This window comes from Hippoglossus hippoglossus, chromosome 4 (genome assembly GCF_009819705.1).
Source record: "Hippoglossus hippoglossus isolate fHipHip1 chromosome 4, fHipHip1.pri, whole genome shotgun sequence".
NCBI classification, from domain to species: Eukaryota; Metazoa; Chordata; class Actinopteri; order Pleuronectiformes; family Pleuronectidae; genus Hippoglossus; species Hippoglossus hippoglossus.
In genome coordinates, this window is record NC_047154.1 from 1,824,926 (window position 1) to 1,849,692 (window position 24,767).

The 24,767-nt window shown below is 40.3% G+C and overlaps 1 protein-coding gene across 5 annotated transcripts in view; it reads left to right on the top strand.

Annotated features, from left to right (window-relative positions):
* The window catches only part of ect2 (epithelial cell transforming 2), a 36,581-nt gene extending 12,053 nt beyond the window's left edge, over nucleotides 1-24,528 (top strand). For 2 of the 5 annotated variants that reach the window (XM_034583880.1, XM_034583881.1), the window contains 20 exons: nucleotides 1-74; nucleotides 1,850-1,980; nucleotides 2,360-2,475; nucleotides 3,129-3,191; nucleotides 4,401-4,626; nucleotides 4,812-4,985; nucleotides 5,740-5,864; nucleotides 7,847-7,966; nucleotides 8,063-8,131; nucleotides 8,476-8,586; nucleotides 10,124-10,220; nucleotides 10,457-10,538; nucleotides 12,087-12,165; nucleotides 13,146-13,265; nucleotides 14,322-14,460; nucleotides 14,895-15,049; nucleotides 15,959-16,066; nucleotides 18,441-18,575; nucleotides 20,636-21,212; nucleotides 24,307-24,521. In XM_034583880.1, coding sequence (XP_034439771.1) covers nucleotides 1-74; nucleotides 1,850-1,980; nucleotides 2,360-2,475; nucleotides 3,129-3,191; nucleotides 4,401-4,626; nucleotides 4,812-4,985; nucleotides 5,740-5,864; nucleotides 7,847-7,966; nucleotides 8,063-8,131; nucleotides 8,476-8,586; nucleotides 10,124-10,220; nucleotides 10,457-10,538; nucleotides 12,087-12,165; nucleotides 13,146-13,265; nucleotides 14,322-14,460; nucleotides 14,895-15,049; nucleotides 15,959-16,066; nucleotides 18,441-18,575; nucleotides 20,636-21,181 — 2,670 coding nt within the window. In that variant the 3' untranslated portion in view covers nucleotides 21,182-21,212; nucleotides 24,307-24,521. Of the gene's footprint in view, nucleotides 75-1,849; nucleotides 1,981-2,359; nucleotides 2,476-3,128; nucleotides 3,192-4,400; nucleotides 4,627-4,811; nucleotides 4,986-5,739; nucleotides 5,865-7,846; nucleotides 7,967-8,062; nucleotides 8,132-8,475; nucleotides 8,587-10,123; nucleotides 10,221-10,456; nucleotides 10,539-12,086; nucleotides 12,166-13,145; nucleotides 13,266-14,321; nucleotides 14,461-14,894; nucleotides 15,050-15,958; nucleotides 16,067-18,440; nucleotides 18,576-20,635; nucleotides 21,213-24,306 lie in introns of all 5 variants that reach the window. The other 3 variants (XM_034583882.1, XM_034583884.1, XM_034583885.1) reach the window with 3 other exon arrangements.
* The last annotated feature ends 239 nt before the right edge of the window (nucleotides 24,529-24,767 follow it).

The window sequence follows — 24,767 nt, forward strand, 5'->3', positions numbered from 1 at the left end:
CTGGCGGTGTGTTTGGGGACCCCCATCCTCACTCCATCGTGGATTCATAAGGCCTGGGAGAGAAGAGATGACGTGTGAGTTGAAAATCCTTGAAGGAATCCTATGAATCATTCTGCCGTTGAAACTCGTGTTTTATATGCAAATGAAAATTAGACTGTGTTATTGTAAAAAGTTAATCTGGGGCACCGGTGTGAGGAATTCTCACATCCAGGTTAGCAATAAAATACACAGATTCACTAAGCTCCAACTTGAACTCTCTTAATCTTCAGCAAAAAGCAATGTACAAAGCATTCAGGTGGCAGCTTTTCATTTTTAGCAGGCGTAGCAGGTTAAAATGACAAGCGGCGGCAGGTTATATCAGCTCTTGCTGCAGGCCAAAGTGAAACTGTTGTCTGCTTTGTGTGCTCTCTGCAAGCCAGTATCTGTATTCAGTGAAAGATTGTGTGTGTGAGAGAAGACACTTCACCCAGTTATACTGCTGTGCAGCTGTGAGTGGACTATAGAAAACCACTTTCTCTGCGAGTCCAACAGCTCCAGCAGTGTGAGACGTCTCGTCTCTCGCTGATTGCGTCACATCAATTTCATGGTTGGAAATTCCAAGTTAAACTTTCATTCCTATGGATTAAGTATCTCAGGAAAAATGAGGTGTGCTGGATTTAGTCGGCTTCACCTGTTGTGTCAATGTGCCAGATATCTAGTTGCTATATAAATATTGGATCAGAGTGTAACAGCACACAATACGTATTAAGAGTTGAATTGGGATTGTGTCCCCAAAAACTATGATTGTGGCATCCATTCAGAAATGTAACAGGTTTTTGTTTTTATTGTTGTAGTTTCAAATTCCTGAAAAGCTCCTGAGGAAGTGATATGAAATGTTTCACTTATATTTAAGCCAAGGTAAAACAAATGTACAAAGAAAGACATACAGTGGAGAGAGTTGTTCCAGGTCTCATTGGCAGGTATGAGAGGGAGGGAGGGAGGTAAAGTCAGCTGTTTGACACAAAGCTTAAGAAAAACAGTTATTGGACACTACACCACCAATACGCTTGTACCAGCCCCATCTGCTCTCTGGACTTTTGGTTCAAATGAATATCCTGTGTATCAATGTGTATGTTTCTGGCCCACAATTACGTTACTGAATAGGGCTGGGCGATATGACTTCAAATCACTATTATTTCAAACTTTTTCCTCGATTATGATTAATGAACGATTATTTTATTGGAGGGGGAGGAAGGACATGCAGCAGGGTGATGCAGCACCAACCTAGCGGAAACACAACAGTTCTTAAATGCACTTATAGAGACAAATATTGACCGACATGAGCATATTCAGGTCGGTCAGAGGTTATAAATATCGGTTTCAATATATTTTCGATTAATTGCCCAGCCCTATTACTGAATAAAAATCACATATCTTTTGTAATGGTGTTATGTGATGCCTTCAAGTGGACAGCGACTACAATTTGAGATATAATATTTGTTGAGCAAGACATTTTAATCAATATTGCAGTCTTGTTGTGATATTACTTACCAACATGCAATGGCTTCAGAAAGTATTCAGACTTCACTTTATACACACTTTTGTGTTGTAGATGTAATTTTAAACCAGCTAGAGTAATTCAATTAAACTCCAAATATTTGAGTTTCAAAATAACTCTAAATGCAATTCTACAAGTTTTGTCTGATCTACCCGCTAAAGCTGTATACGTATAATAACAACCAATTTTTTTATGTGCACATTCACAGGCATTTTGTGTGAATGAAAAGATTTTTACCTGAACACAAACCCAGTTGTTGAAATGAAGGCACGGTTTGAGATTACCTTGTTTCTCCCTGCTTCATGTGTTCAGGCACTTCCATGCTGGAGAAGAGGAGTTTCGAACAGAGTTCAAAGTTCCTCCCTTCCAGGACTGCACCCTGAGTTTTTTGGGTTTCTCAGAAGAGGAGAAGGCCAACATGGAGGAGCGCACTCTTAAACATGGTCAGTGCTGCAGCACACAAGGATCTGTCTTAGTAGCTCTGCAGTCGTGTTTCTGTAGTAAGCAAGATACAGTGATACTGATGCTGTTCAGTGGTTAGACTTGCATTGTTGTTGCTTTGGTTTTGGAAATGGATTAAAACATTATTCCAATCTCCAAACTCTTTGTATAACAAGTATCCTTCTTTCTGGAGTCCTGGGCGGTTTCATCAATCTGCTCTCCCTCACAATTCTTAATATATTTTTTTACAATGTTGGCTCTTTAATGTGATATACCTGAAGTGTTGGAAAATTAAAGACCTATATAAACAATTGAGCTCAGGACTGCATGTGTATGTATATATTTCTTTGAAACCGTTCTCTTTGTTATTCTTTTTCTAAGGTGGTAAATATCTTGAGGTTGGAGATGACAGCTGTACACACATGGTGGTGGAGGAGAATTCAGTAAAGGATCTGCCATTCTGTCCCTCCAAGAAACTCTATGTGGTCAAACAAGAGGTAGGTCTTTAAGTTTTTGGTGTCTGCACTGAAACTAAACTGAAGATGTTCAAATATTTATAAAATATTAAATCTTGTAAAGTAAGTAGTATCATGTTGAATGAAAGTTCTCAAAGAAGGGAGAGTAAAATGTGTGGGTTATTTTATTTTATTTTTTCAATCTGAAAGCTACTAAAATCCTTGAATCAGAAGAAGTTAAGTTCATTTCAGCACTGCTTCTGAAGACAAACATTTCTGATACTGGGCAAGCCGTATCTTGACTTTAGAAAAGAATTGGAAAACTCTAAAGAAAGATACACACCCACACACAATAATGGATCCTCTCCGTTATTTTCCTCCTAAACAGAATGCGAAATGATCATCTGATCAGGATTTCTTTTAGGTTAAACCTCAATCGATAAAGTCTACCTCTTTCTGTCTGTGCTGTCAGAGATGGCTATCAATAATTGATTTCCCTTCCAGCGAATGAATAATTTGAACCAAGGTGTAGTGGTGATTTAGCTGTAGTTATAACCCCGAATCAATAAGGTCTTTTCTTTACTCTGCCAGTCTCATTGTTTTTCAAAGGAAAGTGTCATCGTTGTATCAGAAATATTTTTTCCTCTTACTTCTGTCCTAATCCAGTGAAAACGTGTTTCTCTTTTCTGTGGCAGTGGTTCTGGGGAAGCATTCAGATGGATGCTCGGGCTGGAGAGTCCATGTACCTCTACGAGAAGGTGAGAGTATGGGTAATATTAATGTTTGTGTATTCAGGATATAATGCGTAACAATGTTTCATTGAAAAGTGAAAAAACGACCAGACCTATGTTTATAGGTCTGGTCGTTTTCATATTTTTTTGACTTGTGTACTCACAATATTCGTGTTTATAGTAAACACAGAAATTATATTTTGGGAACAGCTCATTTTGAGGCTCAGGATCAGAATACAATATAAAATGACACCGAATACACAGTTCTGTGTGACATGACAGGGGGAAAATGTGTGTTCATATAAACCAAAAGGAAGAACATGTCAAGTAGAAGAGATAACATTTAAAACCTTGAAGAACTGCATTTTCAAAAATGTACGAGCATGACACGAGGTGATGAGGCCTCTGTCCTCACATATATTTTGCTGTTTACATACATTTCAATGTGTATTTATCACAACCTGAGCATTTATCACAACCTGAGCCTCCAGAGTTTCTGAAGACTTTCTCCGCCTGGCGCCCTAGTATAGTCAGCAGAATGTTCGGAGGAGCTGATATGAGAACACAGCAGGAGATTCTTTGCAGGATTCACCTCGAGTGAATGGGGAGGTTGATGACGTTTGTAACACGCGACAGATGCAAAATTGAAAAAAAGAAAACAAATATCTCAGGATGATAAAGTGGTGTCATACATGTGGAAGACACAAATATCCAGAGAGGTCAAGAGAGTTTGCCGGTGTCGATGTGCTGCAAACCAAAACATGTGATAGCCTGCTGCAACATCCCTCACCTGAATCCTGTGGAGGATTTGTTGCTGTTGTGAACGCGTCTGAGCAGAGAATCTCCCGCTGCGTTGTGCATCTGTGAAAGGCAAACTGCAGAGAAAGTCCAGAGCCAATTCTCAGGTGTTCCTCCGTAGGTCATGTCGAAAACAGACATAGTGTATATACTTACATACTTACACATTTTAGTAGACCCATCCTACGCTGGCACATCTAATAAACTTAATCAATCATTGTAGTTTCACAGCATAAAGGCACCTTTAGGGTTTTTCCTAACTGGTGCAACACATTAAACTAAAGATCCAGTTTAGTCAGTGCTTCAAAATGTTTTCATTTTTCCCCCTCAAATTTTCCCATATCATAATTCGCAAGACCTACAGCTACTATCTTGTTACTTTAATCTTGTATTTATCTTGTCCTCATATATTGCTCCTTTTGTCCCTTTGTACCTCAGAACGACAGTCCAGCCATGAAGAAGGCAGTGTCTCTACTGTCCCTCACAACACCCAGCAGTAACCGGAAGCGTCGGCGCATCAAGGACACGCTGGCGCAGTTCGCTAAGGAGACGGAGATCTCCCCCTTCCCTCCACCGCGCAAGAGGCCATCAGCAGAGCACACCCTGTCCATGGGTTCTCTGCTGGACATCTCTTACACCCCTGAGACATGCAAGGCCTTGGCAGGTAAGAAGATGGAGGAGTGGACAACACCTGTGTTATGCAACCCTGAAACCCTTTTTCTTTCTCTGGTTGATGGTTCTACCATTTCTGTGATATACTAATGCAAAAATGCAGTACCTTCAAAGATATGGTTGATTCTGGCTTCTTTATACGTTAACAGTAACAAGACTAACCCCTCTTCATTGTAGAAGGCAGAGTAGGAAACGGTTCAGAAAGGAAAGAAGGCAGTACTGTGACCACGGATAGAATGAGGAGAAGGACAAACAGGAGCAGGAGGGTTAGGACAGACAGGGGAGAGTGGAGGTCCTACCCCAGTACAAGTACCCTGCAACCACCAGAGGAGCAGCATAGAACATCTGCAGGTCAGGTTCTGCGTCAGGACTGTGCTGTTGTTAGCTGATGTCAGGTCAGTTTGAGGCCAATATAAAGCAGTAGTCACACATCAAGTTTGTCAGTGGGATTATTAATTACTAATCAATCTAGTTTTCTTTGTGAAGCATCAGATTATACCCAGTAAAACCTGGCCTGTCAGGACAAGTGTTGTCTTTGGTGAGCTGAAAAAAATAAAAGAACCTGGAACTATACAAACTGTAATTAGCATAGAAAAAGTCAAAATAGCTAACTTTGGTGTTGACCTTCTTAACAATGGGGGAAATTGTGAGTTTAGTTTAGCCATACAAATGATCTGCTGCCCCTATATTAGAGATTCTATTTAAAAAACATGTATTAGTTGTACCTCCATTTACATATTGGCGGCACCAATGGCTATTTGTAAGGAGATTTTTTTTCCAATGTCTAATTCCAATTTTTGTTTGTTTTTGTCATGTTTAAAGTTTGCAGGTTTTATCCATTATTTGTTACATGTGTTATTTCCATCATTATGCAAATGTTTGTCCCTGTCACCTTGTGGTTAATTGTCAAACAAATGCTGTCGACTGGTTGAATATTTGGAGTGAAATCATCTGGATCCATCTTCACCAGATAAATTCATCATCATTTACTACTTCAATTCAGCACTTTTTCCTTAGAATTGCTTGAATTTGAACAACTTAGTGTCTGTCTGTGCTTCAATGTTGTATTTAAAACTCGTCCTCTCTGCCTTTCTTGTTATTCCAGAGGGTACGAAGCCATCCAGGAGTTCAACTCCGCTTGTGTCCAAGCAGTCAGCCAGGTGGCAGGTCTCCAAGGAGTTCTACCAGACTGAGAGCAACTATGTAGACATTTTAAGCACCATCCTCCAGGTAGCTGTCTGTGTTTGCACGATGTGCACCATTTTAACCCCTGACAACAGTTTCAAGCTTAGCTATAACTGTGAAGGTGTGTGTATATGTGTATGTGTGTGCATGCTTGCTCTTACTTGGCCTGTCTTATCAGTTGGTCCCAGCGGAGAGTCAGACAGCTGACCAGTGAGGGAGAAAATGACCTGCCTGACCATTTCTCTCCCTGTCTCCCTCCCCTTCAAAATCTTTTTTCTTTTACTATCTGTCTTAGAGCTTCCTCTATTTTTTTTTTTTGCTTCATCATTCATTTTTCGCTCTGCAATCTTAAACATCTTTCCTTGATTATGCTGTATTTTTTCTTCTGTCCTCTCTTTTGTATTGTACTGGGTTTAATGTTTCCTTTTCCTCACTGGTGAACTAAATCTGTGAATACAGTTAGCTCCTTGGTGCTCTCTGCCTTAAATCTAAAAAGCAAATTCACCACATGCTACTAAAATCACCCTGATTCTGCTGTAAGGCCGTTTCTCAAAGCGAAGATTTTAGGCTGTCTCAAAAAAATGTAATCACTGCAAGCTAGGCTTGAGTTGTAGTGCTGTTGATTACTGCTTCTCATAGACAATCCATACTCCCTTTTCACTACAACTTCCCACTTACAACAGACTATAAGGCCATGTTCAGATGGGCGGCAGATGGTCGACTGCTCATTAGACTTCATTTTCAGCAGTACAAATAAGTTATATATATGTTGGTTACAGTAGGATTATGCTATGGCTTTTTTGTGTTCTTCCATGAAATGTTGGTTATCAAAAAAATCCTTAAATTATGTTTGAGAATAAGATCAAAATTATATAGCTTGGTTTATTTTCATTAGCATTAAAATAAATAAAGTTGGAACTGGGCAGAATATCCAGAAAGATTTCCCTGTCATTGAGTGTAGCACTAACATTATTAGCTGTTTCTCAAAGACACACATTTACTGTTAAAGTGCAGCAAAGCAATGGAAGGACTTGACCGTGACCACAACTGAACCATGAATATGTTATGAATAGTATGTCTCTATAACCTCATGTTTACTGCTCTTGGTTTGTCAGTGTGAACTTATAGACCTTCTTCATAGTAGCCACTGACACATGAGCTAGTGGGTAAACACAGATACTAATCACATTATGATGTTTTTCTACTGAGCCTGCATTAATGTGTTCATTAGTAACACCTATGTTTACCTCACTGATTCATATCAATATGGCTGCAAAAGCTTCATAGGCAACAAGATGTTGGCTGGGTCCGAAATCACTCATGAATCACTATATAGTGAGTTCGCCATTTTGTAGGGCTGTCACAATGTTTAGTGACATTTTTCACAGCCTATATATGGGACAGAGTGTTTCCCACAGTTCATCGTTAAAAGAAATGTACAACCGATGGTCACTAACCGGGCATTATATACCTTCATGCATTGCGCTCCAGGGTGATACGAAAGGAGAGAGGACAGCAGGAACAGCCTGACTTGTTGTACAAATATAAATATGAGCAGAGCATCAGAGAACAAACTGTGGTAGTATTAATGATTAGTGTAAAATAAACACTTTAAATTTATTGTGGGATTTTCCACCTGTGGATGTTGTTTTTGTACCTCTTAATCCTGTGATTATTATGTATTACGGGCACAGAAAATGTGTTTAGTGTCCGGAGGTGTATTTTATTTTTTAAAAGGTATTTATTTTTTCATTGCAGATGATCTCACCATATAGTCCTCTACATAGAATTCCCTATATAGTGAAGTAGGGATTAGTGAGCGAGTGGGTGATTTCGGACACAACCCATTTGAAAATACAGTGTGAAGATGAATTGCATACACGTTTTTACTGTTGTAGTGGAGCCTATTGTGTCACTGATGCCAAGACTCTGAAAGCAAATGAGAGCAGTACTCCTGATTATTCACATTTGTGATGTTGGTTCTGTTTGTGTGTTCTGTGTTTTAACACTTCTGTTTTCGTGTGAAGCTTTTCTATTATCCAATGGAAAAAGAGAGTCAGGTTGGTGGACCCATCCTGGCCCAAGAAGAAATAAAGACGATATTCGGCAGCATCCCAGACATCTTTGACGTTCACACCAGAATAAAGGTATTGTGTCCAAATGAACAAATTACTGTGGTGGTGTAACTTTTGAGCTGGTGGGGTTGACGTGTTATTTTCTCTGTATGATGCTTTGTTCATCAGCATGACCTGGAAGAACTTCTGACAGACTGGCGAGAGGAAAGGAGTGTAGGAGACATCATTCTCAAATATGTGAGTTCAAACTAATCTGTAAATATTTAGCTGTTGAATTTTTTTTGCTCATTTGCACATTAATACGGCTGCTGTTACACTAATGTTTAGATAACAATGTTGTTCAGTGTAAATTTTTTCTTTTGAAATTTCGCATCTTTTCTGAAAGAACATTTGTGGAAAAAGTGGAGTCAAATTACTTTAATAACTGAAAAAATCTATCCAAGTTTTTTATGAAACATTAAATGCAACAAAATATTGTGTGTGTGTGCGTGTGTGTGTGTGTGCGTGTGTGTGCGTGTGTGTGTGTGTGTGTGCGCGTGTGCGTGTGATGTTTCTGACCTGTCCTCATCTTCTCTTTCCAGTCTAAGGAGCTGGTGAAGGCCTACCCACCGTTTGTCAACTTTTTTGAAATGAGCAAGGAGACTGTTGTTCTGTGTGAGAAACAAAAGCCACGCTTTCATGCTTTTCTGAAGGTACGACCTTTGCATTTGTACTGCATGTACTACTGTGTGTGTGATTGACTGTTGGATTTCACACACTGATACATTTTGCATAAGGGGTGACCAAGAAAACTGGGAAAAGCGTTTGATAAACACTCAACAGCAACACCACAAGCTATAGCCTTCTCAGTCAGTGGCTATTTAATGTACACCATGACTGTGAGGTAGTTTGGACAGTGGTCAACAATGTCTTTGGCTTTTGATCCCTTAAAATGAGTGAATGGCATTTGTTGCAGTAGATGTTGCACAATACCAGATATTTTGTTTTATACACCAGTGAAATTCTATGATTTTTGATCCCTCCAGAAGACAGTTTGTGAGCAGTACTTTAATTTACTGACAGGATGGAAGAAATAAGTATACATGGAGTGATGAGACTGTAACGCAATAATAGCTGAACAGTGGGCTAGAAGAAAAGATCATTACATGTATCCTCTTATATACAACAATTCAACAATTCTGACTAAAACAGAAATGAACTGTGAGTAGCTTTTAAAATTTCCAGTGACTAGTGATTGACTCAACATGTCTTAAATTCAGACATGTATAATCTGCAAGGGGAATGTGTACAGTTACTGCTAGAGCTCAACAAACTACAAATATAAATTCAAACTTAATCGCAAAGGATTCTTTTTCAATTTTATGGCTTGTTCATTTTTGTTGTTCACACCAAATGCAGAGCAAAATTTCCGTGCGATTAGATAACGTACAAAGTCAATGCAAAGGCGCGAATAGATGCAATATTTGCATCTATTGGCACATTCACTTTATGCTGGAGTTGAAGTATTTGATCTTAAGCGAATAATATGTGTGACGCACAAGCCAATCAGCTTTTACAATGAAACTCACAGAGACAGGTCCTGGCACTGACCCAAGCTAGTCTGTGATCAAACCGGCTGCTGGTCAGCCTCATCTGGAAATGACAGTCATCCAGATGCAGAACCTGGAGTACACTGTGAAATTCCCAGAGTGTGTGCGCCTCTGGGTGGTCTTGTGGACTTGCATGCAACAGCACTGGCTTTTCTGGCATTTCTACAACAGTTACAGCGCAGCAGTGGTTGTCACTTTAGACAGTAGTTCTCCTCTCTTCTTTTCCGAACAACGGGCAAATGTTTACAGGTTGCGTTAACTCATGTTGCTCGTGCAAGTAAATACAAATGATCCTGAGGCCAGACTCGCGTGAGTGACACAACGCAGAAGTTAGCTTCATGTTTGGTGTGAACACAGCATTACAGTACAGAAAGTAGTAATTGGCCCTGTTCACACCTGGTATTAACATCCGTCCAGAGTGCGGACAGTTTTAAGTTTGGGTGTAAATACACTGGTTCACTGGAGACACATGTGGAGTGATTTACATTAGGTGTAAACTGATCCATACTGTATACTATTCTGTCCAGTTGTGATCAGATCACCAGAGACAGATGTGCCCAAATGTAGTGGGCATATAGTGCAAACTTTTCACACAGGTTAAAACAAACACACATGTTACACTCATGCTCTAATTTTACAGATCAACCAATCCAAGCCAGAGTGTGGCAGGCAGACACTGGTGGAGTTGCTCATCAGACCTGTACAGAGACTGCCTAGTGTGGCCCTTCTTCTTAACGGTAACACACACACTCACGTATACACACTTTTGTTAAATCAGTTAAGAAAAAAGAGACTTTCTATGCTAATTAAATCTGACCTTGTCTTTTTCTCCTTATCTCCTTCCATACCTGCTTCCTATCTGCTCCTGATACCCGTCTGTAATTTCCCTTCTTCTCACCTTTCTCAACATGATTTTCATCTCTTTCTGTCTGCCTTCTACCTTCCAAACTTTCCCTTTCTTCCACCGTTGCAGACATAAAGAAACATACGTCAGATGACAACCCTGACAAGATAACGCTGGAGAAAGCAATTGATTCCCTGAAAGAAGTCATGACGTGAGTTGGCGTGACCTCACCCTTTCTTTTGTGATGATCACACAGCCATCATTGTTTGATCATTTCCAGCACCTCATGTGAACTCTCTTCTATCATCCGAAGCCTTGAATATTATGTAGGTTGAACTTGGAATAATTTAACATTGTTGAGCCAAGATGTAGAAACAAAGATTTTTAAGGCTTGATATACACTCGTAGAGCACTTTATTTGGACCACACTTGTGCATCTGCTTGTTTATGTAGCCATCCAATCAGTGTGTCAGCAGTGTCATGTATAACAACATGCCGATACAGGTCAGGAGCCTTAGTTATCTCACATCTTTGACTGTGACATGGTTGTTCTGAGTATTTCTGAAACAGCTGATCTCCTGGATTTTCCACACACAACGTTTTACTGAAAATGAAGCTAACACCACACATCCAGTGAGTAGCAGTTCTGTGTTGACGAGAGAGGTCAGAGGAGATTGGTCAGACTGGTCGGAGCTGACAGAAAAACTATGGTAACTCGGAAAATCAACCTTTACAGCTGTGATGAGCAGAGAAGCTTCTCAGAATGAACAAGACGTCCAACCTTGAGGTGGATAGTTCTACAGCAGCAGCAGCCTTAAACAGAAATGTGAGGATGCAGTGACACAGTCTCACAAACACTGGACAGTTGAAGACGTAGCCTACTCTGATGAATCTGGATTTCTTCTGAGGCAGTAGATGGGCAAGTCACCATCTAATATCAGCAGCATGAATCCCTGGACTCAACAGCCCAGTCTGCCACTGCTGGTTGTGTGATGGTTTCATGAACATGACAGTTAGTTCAGTGACCTCCAAATTCACCAGATGTGAATCCAGAAAAACCTTTTTTTAAATATGGTAGAACAAGAGATTGGCAGCATGAATGTGTGATTGTCATTTCGGGAGCAGAATCTCAGAAGAGAGTTTCCAACATCTTGTGGAATCAATGACATGAAGAGCTGAGGCTGTTCTGAGAGCAAATCGAGGAACTACCCAGTATTAGTATGGTATTCTTAATAAAGTGCTCATTGAGTGTATTTGAGACTGTTTCGGAACATTTTAAGATCTTCGTACTATCACATTCATACAAATTCAATGATTGTCAACTCCCGTAGCTATCTCCATAGTTGGACTGACCATTAGGACGGGACATTAGAGTGGGCTGCATCATGTGCGTTAGGGTTATTCAATCAGGGATTCACTTACACCAACTGTTTGACAATAGAACAAGCGGGCTAGTTTTGAAACCAACACCATATGTAAACCCTTGTACCTTCCAAGCCTACTGCTACTGCTTCGCTCAAATGTCATTCCTTAATACAAACCATTAAAGACACTTCATTACAATTGCAACTCCTAGTGAGTAACCTATCCTGTGAGTTTGACATCGACAGCTGATGGATTGTCAAAATTCAAAGTTAAGTTCAATCATTTGTCAAACCTTTGAGAGTTCACATGAGATGTGTTTTGTTTTAGAACCGGTGAGACGAACAACCATTTTTCTTCCATTCTCTTACTTCCTCTCTCTTTTCTCCATAACCAGTCACATCAACGAGGACAAGAGAAAGACTGAGGGCCAGAAGCAGATCTTCGATGTTGTTTATGAAGTTGATGGCTGTCCTGTAAGTTTGAGGATTTCTGTTGTTCACTACAATCTTTTATTTACCACAATATTAAGAGCATTTACTACGTCTCTCTAGAACTTGACTGGAGTCGACCTGTGGCAAGTAATTACTTTAAAAAGACACTCACCTGTGTATGTAAGGTCCCACAATCCACACTGCATGTCTGGGCAATAAGCAAGCCATGAAGTCAAAGAGACTCTGTCGACATCTATATAGTAGTGTGACCACATGGAAATAAGGACAAAGATATGAAACCATTTCTAAAGCGTTCCAAGAAACACAGTGGCCTGACAAATTGTGAAATGAAAGAACTGTGGAACCACCAGGACTTTTCCTGAAGTTGGCCATCTGGAGTCTTTGTCGGGGGGGGGGTGAAGTGTTTGAGTGCACAAAACAGTTTTGGAGTTTCAGGGGTAAACAGTGTAGCTGATTAGTGACCTATCTTCAGACATTACAAAACAGAAAAAAACATAACATGCCTCCATACTGCTCGTGTGGTGGAAGAAGGATTCACCATTGACTTCAATTGTATTGGATTCTGCTCGAACAAAGTTTACTCCTGTGACTCCAGAAGTGTTTTGTAGACTCAAACACAAAGTTGCGTCTTTGTGTTTGAGTTTTATTTTGTTACTTTTTTGTAAAACATGTTTTCACTTCATCATTGTGCATGAATTAGTTTAGATCGATAGGTAAGTATTATTTTCATTTACAATTAAATGTACAAGATGATAAAAAATTGCAAAAAGTGAAGCGCTCTGAAGTCTTAGTAACTTTAGTTTGTGAACAAGCTAAAATATGTTCAGAGGTTAAATCACTTTGACAGTTAAGCAACACAGACTTTATTCAATCGGATTATGTTTCAGCAATAGTTCTTCTTTACCGCGTAAAGGGAAACAAATTAATGATTTGAGCATACTGGTAAAGAAATAAACTTTAACATAGCAAACCCAAATATCGGTGCTTTGACTTCTCTGCAGGCCAACTTGCTGTCATCCCACCGCAGTCTGGTTTGCCGAGTGGAAACCATCGCCCTGGGAGACCAGCCATGTGACCGTGGAGAAAATGTCACCCTCTTCCTCTTCAATGACTGCCTTGAGGTGGGAATAGACGCAAACACTCATTCAGTTTTGACGATCTTACACAGAACATATTCTCACCTAATTTACCTGCAGTGCCATTGGCTGCCCTAACATGTCAACTACCAATAACCCTTACTTGACTCTTCATCTATCTTCAACTCTCAACTTGAAGATCATATTCACTATGACCTCTTAAATGTTCAATTGTAGAGGTTAGTAAAGATAATGACTGAGCAAAGACCCTTGGATGGTGTTTCTGATATCATTAACCAGTGATGTTAAGGAAAGCCTTTATAATTACCCTCATCTCCTTCATATTTCTTTCTCTGTACGTTGTTTGGTAAAGTGGAAACTCGTCTTGGATCTCTGAGGCTGAGGTTCCTGTGCACATTTAGTGGTGAGGAGGAAAATGAGCCTTTGGCAAAATAGCAAGATTGAAAAAGTGCTGAATTCATGTGTGTGCAGTCTATCATAGCTGACACAGTCATTGTGTGTTAATTAGCAAAGGGGCAGCACACGAGCATGGCAGGCAGTAATGAAAGCATCAATGTGGGTGGTGGCGCTGATTCAGGAGTGTCTGTGACACCTCCTAACGAGCCAGTGTGAGTTTGTGTTTAACAGCCACACACATGAACTCCTGACAGTTTTCCATGTCATCCTGTATGTATAGTGACTGACTGTTGTGTTAGAGTGGGTGGCCTCATTTTCCCCTTCCATCAACACTCATCATTGATTAACTCACACTCACCCTGCCAAAATAACAATGACCTATAACGTGGTGTCCTATTTTATCCTCTCTCCCATCTCTGACTCTTTCTCCTTCCCTCCTCTCTCAGCTCCTAATTAATGTGACATTAATGAGTTGCATCGTTTACCTCTATAAATGCCTCATTGATTTATTGCCAAGTAAGCAATAGTTTCACCTCCCCACTGTGAAAATGCACAAACACTTAATTCTCAATCGCTAAGACTTGCATGCAGTGTGCAAACAGGATGTTGTTCAGAAGTTTGTCCTCATTTACCTCAGAAGTTGTTGTCTCATTTTGTATATGATGTGTGTATTTGTCTGTGCAGATTGCGAGGAAGCGACACAAAGTGATCAATACATTTAAGAGTCCACTGGGACAGACAAGACCCCCTCCTCCACTCAAACACATTGCACTGATGCCACTGTCCCAGATCCGCAGAGTGCTGGACCTGCAGGACACAGAAGGTAACACAGTGACAACATGCACACGCTGCAATGTATTACAGTTGAACGCTGCATTAAGATGTAATTTAAGTGTTTCATGATCAAATGTCAACTCCATTGTAATAGCCAAATGTGGTTTAATACCCATGACACCAGTGACATACCAGCACCAAGGCTTTTCATTCATCTATGTGAACACAGGTAACAGCAGTAAGTAATGTTTGATGTTTAAGGAGTTTGGATAAAGCATTTTTCCCCCTTCCATCTGTTTCTCATCCTTTTCTCCCCATCAAACATGCCCCCGACATCATCTTCATTCTTTTCTCTCTCATTCTCTTCATCTCAATCTCTTTACTGGCTGCTTTCCCTCCTCCCCTTATTTTGTCGCTTTTTATTATCTTCTGTCTAACTCGGTCACTGTCTGTCCTTGTCGCTCTTTCACTTCCTCCCCTCAGAGTGTGTGAATGCATTCGCCTTGGTGGTTCGCCCTCCGACTGAACAGGAGAACTTGTTGTTCAGCTTCCAACTGGTCGGAGAGGACACGGTTAAAAGCGCCTGGCTGCGAACACTTTGCCGCCATGTTGCCAACACCATCTGCAGGGCTGATGCGGTAAGAAGCCACACACTTGCACACAAAGAAAACCAAGTAGGTAGTTTGACAGATCGGCAGACAGAAAGAAGCTGTGATAGCTCAGCTTTCCTCACATCACACTGATAGTCAGTTCAGTCTCATTGCCACCATCAAGTCCCCAAACATGGTAACAAGAACCGACACTAAGATTATGAGAACACATGCACTCATTCTCTCAATGACTTTATTAAACATCACTCTGCAGCTGATTTCTTTTTAATTTTGTGTCTCTGTCTGTCTGTCTGTTACCAAGACAAACAACAGACTCATTTGTGTGAGTGTTTCGGGTTGAGAGAAAATAAACTGCAGTGACCATGCTCATGGTTACAGAAGTACATGTCACCCAGTGGGACATCGTGGCTCACTGATGCGTTTGTTAAAGCAGAGTTCTATAGCACAGAGGATTATTGTCTCCTAGGGTTATACTCGTAAATGTTATCTCTTCCTAATTGGTTTTGGTCTTTCAATGGAACTTTTTGAGAGTAAGAATAACATGGCATATTGCTAACCTTTTAATAGTTTTGGGAAATTATGGAAAAGTGACTTAAGAGTTGATTAAGCTTAATGATTATTGAATCCACTAGAAGATGTGGAGGAGAGGCTTTCAGCTGTTAGCAGAGCTGGCAGCAGGGGGCGATGTAGGCCTCTGGTCTGTGTGCCTCACAGCTGCATTCCCAATGCTGTTTTCAGTGGGTCAGAGCTGCAATGTGAATACCAACGAGATGGAGCCCTGCTTGTTAAAATAAACTGTAGGGTGGGGGGGTGAAGACTGTGAATCCTACTTCTCATCCCCTTTACCGCAGTTTTGACAGAAAAGTTTCATGTATGTAGAGCGTTTTCACCAATTACATGAATTTCTGTTTGAGCATGTATCCATTTTGTCAACAGGAGGACATGATTCAGTGCACAGACCCAGACTCACTGCAGGTCAGCACTAAGGATATGGACAGCACCCTGAGTAAAGCCTCCAGGGCCATTAAGAAGACTTCTAAAAAGGTAAAGGTTGAAGAGTCAAAGCATCAGCATCTTCCCCACTGCACATCGTCATGGTAATAACATCATCAGTCCAGATTCTGGCAGTGGGATCCCTGCATTTCATTTATTCACTTTATTTTTTATAGCTGAGTTGTGTGTACACAGAAATCCAGACTGACATGTACTTTTAATATTCTTAACTGCTATATTATCTCTGAGGGGCACAGAGACAGGTGATTGAAGTGGAGGGCAGCAACACGAAGCAGAATGACTTGTCTTTCGTTTTATTCGCCGGTGCGACGCTTTCAATTCCGGTGCTGTAAACGGCAAGGTTGGCTAACCAGTATGTCCAGTATGATTGGCACAAGAGACAGTGATCTAAAATATCTGTTATCGAGCATCTATAAAAACAAAAATTCTAATAAAAGCATGAACCACAAGCACAAGAAAAGGTGTTGTTTACTCTGAACATTTGGGTACAGTCCTAGTTCAAACTGACTGGACTTATTTATTGTAGTTCAGATCATAAAGCTTGTAGATATGCAAACATTTTCATGCTCAATTACACACAATTTTGAATAAAATTATGCACAAGACATTTGATATCTGACTTTACAGCTCCTTAAGGATATACATAAATATATTTGAGGCAGCAGCAATTGAGGTCAGTCAGTTCGAAGAGGTAGAAGTAGGTCTAAGGAGAAATATGGTTTTCCAATCATTTCCCCAATTACATTTTTCTTAGTTTTACAAAGCTATCTTTTTTCCTGATTCACAGTTAAGTAACTTAATAAATGGCCACATATTAAGTGGTCAACAGCTGTTATTGTTTAAGAAATGGGTTTGCATGTATTCATTGAGACCACTACTAAAAGGCCCCATAAAGGCCCAGTGTGTAAGATTTAGGTGAAAGGGATCTACTGGCAGAAATTGAATATTAAATAATCCTGGTGATGTTTTCACGAGTGTTTCACCTAAAATGTACGAATTGTTGTTTTCTGTACCCTAGAATGGGTCCTTTATATTTAAATACTATATATTTACATCGGGAGCGGGTCCTCTCTACGGAGGCCGCCGTGCTTTTACAGTTGTCCAGACTGGACAAACTAAACACCTTATGAGTAAAAACCTTATGTGAAATCTGAAGGTTACCACAGGTTCTCTTTCATGTTTGGAAGGGGAGGGTGAGGTGAGGGGTGTTCAGCTGCAAAATGCAACTTCACCACTAGATGTAACTAAATTCTAAACACTGAACCTTTAAAATGAAATACACATGTCCCCAATTTCAGTCCTGTGTCTCTTAGTTCATTTGTTTAATTTTCTCTTATTTGTAAAAACAAATTTGTGCAATATTTAAGTATTTTTACTTTTTCTTTCTCGGATGACCGATCCACCACTCAGGGGTAATAAATACCTTTGCGTCCAATGTTAATGCTTTCCTGACTTTGTAACTCCCCTCTAGTGACTATAAATTCCACCCATTAACTGCCAGTGCTTGGAGACATATGTTGTATCACTCATTAGTTAAATCCTCAGGGAAAGGTGGAGGTGGTGGCAGGATGGCCTCAACAACATTGATGCTACTGCATCAATGCTTCTTTTGTCTCTTATCTCTTTCCCTCCATTGTTACTCAGTCACTACATTGCATCAGGTTTTGGTATCACAAGGATTATCCTCCTGCTTTTCATAGTGCTGCTACTGATTAAACAAATTTCAACAGTTTTTATTACTTACTTTTTAACGAAAGATTTAAAATTGAGCAATCAGACTTATTCATTTAACTGGAGACCTAATGGAGTGGCTCAAAATGGAATTTAGATAAGCCTAAATTGATTTAATTAACATTTGAAGTGTTTAATAATACCTGAGCAATGACTCACCTGGGTCAAAAAGTAAAAATAGCTTTTTGAAGACATACACCAGATATTTATATATATATTTTTTTTTTTTTACATCTCCTAAACTACAGCAAGTGAACATCAACATGTTCATGTCACAGACTATGACTCGTGACTCATTGCAGCTCATGTAGCCGTTTATCATCTACATGCTTTTTTAACCTCAAATAAACATAATAATAACATGATTTACACAAAGTTTACACTGCATGCATATGCAACCTTTACTGAACCACTTACCATTACCATACCTATCAAACTGAATCTGCAATATTTAGCACAGATGTACATACTTTACTTTCTAACTTAAATTCAGCCCTAAACTTATACAAACATTTCTATTGAATGTGTTTACGTTTGTTGTTCTAACTGTGTGATGTCTGATAAAGATGTTTCTCTTTCAAAATGAACTGTTCGTGATGTGTTGTAAAATGAGTGTGAAACAAAAAACAGAAGCACATTAGTCACTGAAATTCTCTGGGTATGTGTGTGCTAGGTGACAAGGGCGTTTTCATTCACCAAGACCCCGAAGCGTGTGATCCAGAGGGCATTCATGGCCAACAGTACTCCAGATGAGAAAACCCAGAGGCTGAGTTATGAGACCCGCATCGGCAGCAGCTCCACACTGGCTGTAAGTCTGTTCATATGCTGAAAGAAACCATCATGTGTTAGTGGGAAGACAACATAAGCTGTACCGATGGCACAGCCATATTAACTTCAAGTGTCTCTTTTTTTCAGTTGGTCTTAATCAGGACCTCATTAGAGGGTTAGTTCACCAAAAAATGAAAGTTCACTCATTATTTACTCACCACTATGCCGATGGAGGGGTTGGCGAAGTGTTTGAGTCCACAAAACACTTAAGGAATCTGAGGGGAAATCAATGTAGCAGCCAAAGTGACCCCTTCTTCAGACGTAAAAAACAACAGAAAAGAAACATAGCATGTTTTAAGCATAAAGTCCACAACCAGATGTAGCGATGCTAGTGGAGGTAGCGATGTGAACGCGCACCCCGCTTGTGCCCTTGGACAAGGGTGTGTGCGGTTGTCCGGCGTGTCCGTGAGAACGGGAACGCGCCTCAGGAGGCTATCGGAGCACATTTAGGCTAAAACACGGTGTAAATTAAGCCGTTTCGAGCGGAGTTTGAATGTCTGTTGCTTTGTTACGTCTGAAGAAGCGGTCCCATTTTCTTCAATTGTATTGGATTCCGCTGCAACGCTGTTTACCCCTGAAACTCCAAAAGTGTTTTGTGGACTCAAACACTTCACCCACCCCTCCATCAGCATAGTGGTGAGTAGATGATGAGGGAACTTTCATTTTTCGGTTTTCATAATCTTTTGTGGTTGAAAGACCAATATGTGTTTTGGTTTATGTTACATAAATACTATCTTCTATAATCAAGATATTGTCCACAATGTGCCTACATTGATGCCTTTTATTTCAGCAACATGAAACATTCCATGCTGTCTCTCTGTCTGTCTATCTGTTCCTAATCCCCACTTTTCGCTCCATCTCTTTCTCCTTTTGCTGAGAAACAGGCAATTGATCTCTCGATCAATCCATGATGAAACAGCTTTCAATTGGTGTCAGCTGCTTTGATCTAACTTGATTAAAAAGCAGGAAATGGGCTTGTGTTCTTAAATGGGCTGGGGATTGGTTTCTGCTCTTTAGTAGGGTTGTGTTACTCTTGCAGTTTCCTCACCTATTTTTGATTTGGCCAATAGTTAAGTTCACAATACTGTATTTTTGTGAAATTAGTGGGGTTGAAGCAGAAGATTAGGCAGTGATGGGGCATCTGGTGTACTTGTGTTTAAGACAACTACCATATAACTAGAGTCCAACCGATATGGGTTTTTGGGGCTAATGCCAATATTAAGGAATACAACATATCTGGTACGATATATTGGCCAATGTATACTAGATACAAATTGTAACTTAGGCTTGATATTTTACACTTTAACCATAAACATATGTATTAATATTATAAATATTAATTAATCATACAATCTTTTTAAGTTGGAAATGGCATGCATGCCTAGGTTTGAGTTAGCGTTACACAACAGGTATTGTTGCGTGATAATTTCTCATTTCAGCAAAAGACAAAACAAATTAGGTGATATCCAGGTTTGATAGTTAAGATCATAGATATTTTTCTTACGTCTGTCTGATCATTTGACCCAACATCAGAATGGGTGTTTAAATTTATTATAAATTAAAATAAGTATCAAGTTTCTATAATTTTTCAACCAAAAGACTTGAAAATGTGACATAAAAACATTTAGTTGAACTAAATCATCAAACAATTTACAAACATTCATATGTAACAGTCAATCGCTAATTGAAATGTGATTATTAGAACATTAAATCTGTGTTTAACAATTAATCATTGTAGGCCATAATTTGTACTACAGTAATAATCTTTCCAGGTATGAGTTTTTTAATTACCACCCTCCTTTTCTCTGCATGAAAATGTAAAGCCTGACATTTTTCTGTCTTACATTGTGATGTTCATTCTCTCCCACTCCTTCCGTCTTTACTCTGCCAGATGAAGACACGTGTTTCTGTCTTTTGTTTTAGCTTCTGAAGATTTCCACTCTCCTTGTATTTCGTTTCAGCATGCCTACTCTTGTCTCACCTTGTTTTCTTTCATGATATGTAAATACCTGCTCCATATGTGTCTCCCCTCTATTCTAGATGTCTCGCTCTGCCTCTACATTCAGTTTGAATGATTCTGCCAAGAGCACTGCTGTGGTGCAGCGCTCAAACTCTCTAGACCACCCTCAGGTCAGAGCCAGGGTCCCTGTCTGTATCCGTACCCCCTGTAGCCCAACCCAAATCCCTGCCCATGGCCCTGGTCCCAGCACCGCCCCCGAGTTATGCCAAAGTCCCAATGCCAAATATTGTCCTAGTGCCCAAGAACCCAAGTCCATCCTTCATGCTCCATTATTGACCCAACCAGCACAAGTTTTTTCGAGCCTTCCCACTTCACACCAGTCCACAACTTCAACCACTTCCATTCCAGCCACCCGAAACTCCACTCAGCTCATCTCCCAAATTACCCTGCCAAAATCCAGCCAGCATGTATCCAAGCACCATCTAGGCTTCCAGCTTAGGTCCCTGGCTCCTCAGTCTGTTAATGTCAGAGGGGGGACCTTGTCTGAGTCACGCAGAGATCCCCAAGTCCCCTTGGACCCACGCAAGGCTGTCCTGACCAGTCATCGCAGGGAGACTCTGCTCTAAACCATTGCTAAAATCAATCCTGGAGCCTGATGTGAGCAAACATTATTGTTGTCTAGTCTCGACCAAAGGTTTACCAATACTATTTCAACTTCAAATCTATCCTTACTACCTGCTGCATCCTGTATTTAATGCTTTTAACATGCATATACCACTGGTGCATTTCTTGTCCCGAATCAACTCCTTAGAAGACTCTGCAACGACAGTAGATCAGATTAATAAGGTTCTGCTCAACAAATGAACTCTAAACCTTAATGATTTTATTCAAGGGGCTTAGAAATATTCCAAAAGTGTGGGTGTAATGCTTCTCCCCACTTGAGATTGAGTGTTAAGGGCAGAGATTTTAAGGGTTGATCTGGAATCGCTGGGTTTCTCTGAATCACCCGGGTATCTAATTGGTGGTTGCTGGGAATATTCACTTGGTGGCGGCTCTTAATCGGGGACCATATGAAAGCTGTCAGCTGGAACATTAAGGAGTTTTGTCCAAGCGGATGCCTGCTTTCCCTCAGCCTGGGGAAAAGGCTCCATTAAAGGCATGCTGTCACATTTTGAATATTTTATTTTCACCAGTGAGTACAGGCAGATCCATCAACTTTATAAAGTGTTGTTTTGACTGTTAATCATTCAACTGAACAGGTGATAATAGGTTACGTTAGCATTTAAAGACTTGTTTCAGTCTAATTAGTTCCGTTATAAAGAACCTGGATGACTAAAGTTAACTGCCAATTGAAGAAAATATCAGGAGTAAAAATCCAAATGTCAAGGCATGCCTTTAATTTTGGATGCTGTGCTCTTTGTGTGTTTTGGCTTGTTCACAAAAAACTGCTTACTAGAATGAAAATGTCAATGTATTCATGGAGCTGGGCTGGCTTCTCATCTGAGCTTTACTATCTGATGGTAGGTCACCTGTCCTCCATTTTAACCACATGTGACGGTTTCTAAGCACCATTACGTCCTGTATTCACCTCAGCCATTTAACCGCTTCCCAGTTGTATGAGCGCTGCTCTAGCTGTCTGAAAGCTATTCATTGTAACAAATGGGGTTCGATATAATTAAATAATGGTGTTACCTCCTGGAGATGAATCATTTCATAATAAACCATACACAAGCCTGTTCATTGCAACCTGCCAGTGAGCACAGCACTTTAAGAGGTGCCAGTTTTACTGCATCTTGCATATCAATGTGTTTTTAAGCATTCATGTTCATGGAGAAACACACTGAGGTTTGTTGGTGGGGTAGTCAGTTGCTAATCTATAACTTTTTCTCATTAAATTCAAAGAAACTTGAAAGTAATTCACTTCAAATGAATATACAAGAGGAACAGTGTCCTAATTATCAAATCCTTTTACCTGTAGCCTGGGTACCAGGGATGTATGCTTTGATTTCTAGTTCATTACTACCCCAGCACTAGACAGAGGTATCACACAATCACCCAAATAGTTTTTTAATGATATTCACTACTACGTTCATTACTAGTCCCATGTTTTTACTATGAGAGTAGAGAGCTTATGCAGCTTTGCGTGATCCATAGTTCAAACAAGTCCTTACTTATCTCAAGCTGCCTGTTGTGCAGCCCCTCAGGTGAACCTCTGACTGGCAGGTAGCAGTAGCTCAGGCCTCCACTTTGTTCTGATTTGCTGAACATCTGGAAGCCTCTCAAGGAGCAGTGCGCCCTGTGCTTGTGAGCATGGCCGCATCATCGTAGCAGGAGGTCCTGAAAGCAAACTGTAAGGCTACATCTAAACTACTAGGGTTTCCATTTGAATACGCGTCAGCTCTACTCCACAGATACACCTTGCATCCACACTAATCAAGAGTTTTAGAGCAGCTAAAACAAGGAAGTTTGGAAATGCTGCTGGCCCCATTTTAGTTTGAAGACAGGTGAAACGGATGTTAAGAAACAATGACTCAAATCTGCCCGCTGATTGGGTCTGTTCTTGTCATGATGTCTGAGTGGCGAGTCTGGAGCTAACCAACCTCTTTATACCTTCATAATACATTAACACATACAGACTCGCTGCTCACATGGCAAACTCATTGCACAGGCTTTTAATAGTGTACACCTAAAGGGAGTTGGGATGCTGGTATTGAACAGAGTTTAATGGCTGAGTGGAAAACCACTAAACATACATTCATGTAAGCAGTCATGCTCTCTTGTTCCAGTAATAACTTGACCACATGGCGAAAAAGCAATGAGTTTGGTGGGGCAGCAAACACGAGCAGTCAGTCAGGTTCAACTAAATAATCTGAACCACTGTATTGGAAAGTCCAAGCAACACACATTCAAAGTATCTGTACAGGATTGCTGTGTGCACACTAGCTCCATCTCTTTCAAATAGGTATTGAAATTACCATTCAGATGTGTGGAAAAATGAAATTACGTTTGTCCAGTTTACATCGTTGAGGGTTATTGTTGTCCTGTTTGTTCTGCACTAAGAGCAGCACAGATGTTGAGGCAAAACGGGAGCTAACTCAGGCCCTTACAGTTGTATTACCACCACAGCTATTGCAAAGTCACCCATTTGTAGCCTGATGATAATGACACTCAACAGTCATTTTATCTTTAAAAGTCCTGGTGAAGTGTGGGATGTCAGCGGTGACACAGAGGTGTGGAACCAGGCTGGCGCTCTCAATTCAAGTGAGGCAGCAGATTCGGTACAAATGAACTGATAAAACATTCACCAGTCTACGTGGGTGGCATTTAAATGAATCCAAACAATATACATGCTAGTTCACATTTGTTCCAAGTAGAAATAGTGGAAGTATAGCTCCGGTGTACAGTGTCTATATACGTGTAAGTACGAGATGTGTCTGTAAACTGATCGAATTTGACAGTGGACAGTTTTACACTTCACGTTTATTTTCTCATAGAGGATTGTTTACACGCTGATTATCTGACTGCTCATGTTTCTGCCAAAATGGTCTTAAATGTTGAGATGTCACAGCATCTCTAGATCTCTGCAATTAATATGAACGGTACTTTATTAACAATAAGTAGAATGGCCAAAAACATAAATGAAACCCAAGTTTTAATAAACTTTGATGTTCCTTGTGAACAACACAATCGGGTATTCATATTTTAACTTGGGTATTTCTTTTTCTTATTCCGTCCTCTCTTCTGTGTCCAGGCACGCCATTCACCCTCCATGGTCCATCTGCCTTCCATGTTTGAGAAGAAGTACCACACATTCAGTCGTTCAACCACCCACCTCTTCTGAGACGCAGCCACATGGGAGCACCTGTAAAGGTCCACCCATCTTTTCACCTCATGTCTTGACTGACATCATGCGCAGGAGGTGAGCAGACAGGCCTGTGTACAAAGTTAACGCTACATGTAGTGTGGCAGAGCAGTATTTGTCCATACTGGAGCTCTTGACAGACTTTCAAATCCAGAAGAATTTGGAAAATAGAACTGCACTGAAGCTGTGGACGTCAGTCTGATACGTGGTAGTATCAGAGTCCTCCAGCTACTGCTCAAAGAACCTCCTGGTTGGAGCTTTGGCCAAGTATGGTTGAAACAATAAACGAGTTGTTCATCAGCCTGACACCTATCATATGATGTATTCACCTGAACCTGGTCTGATATTGA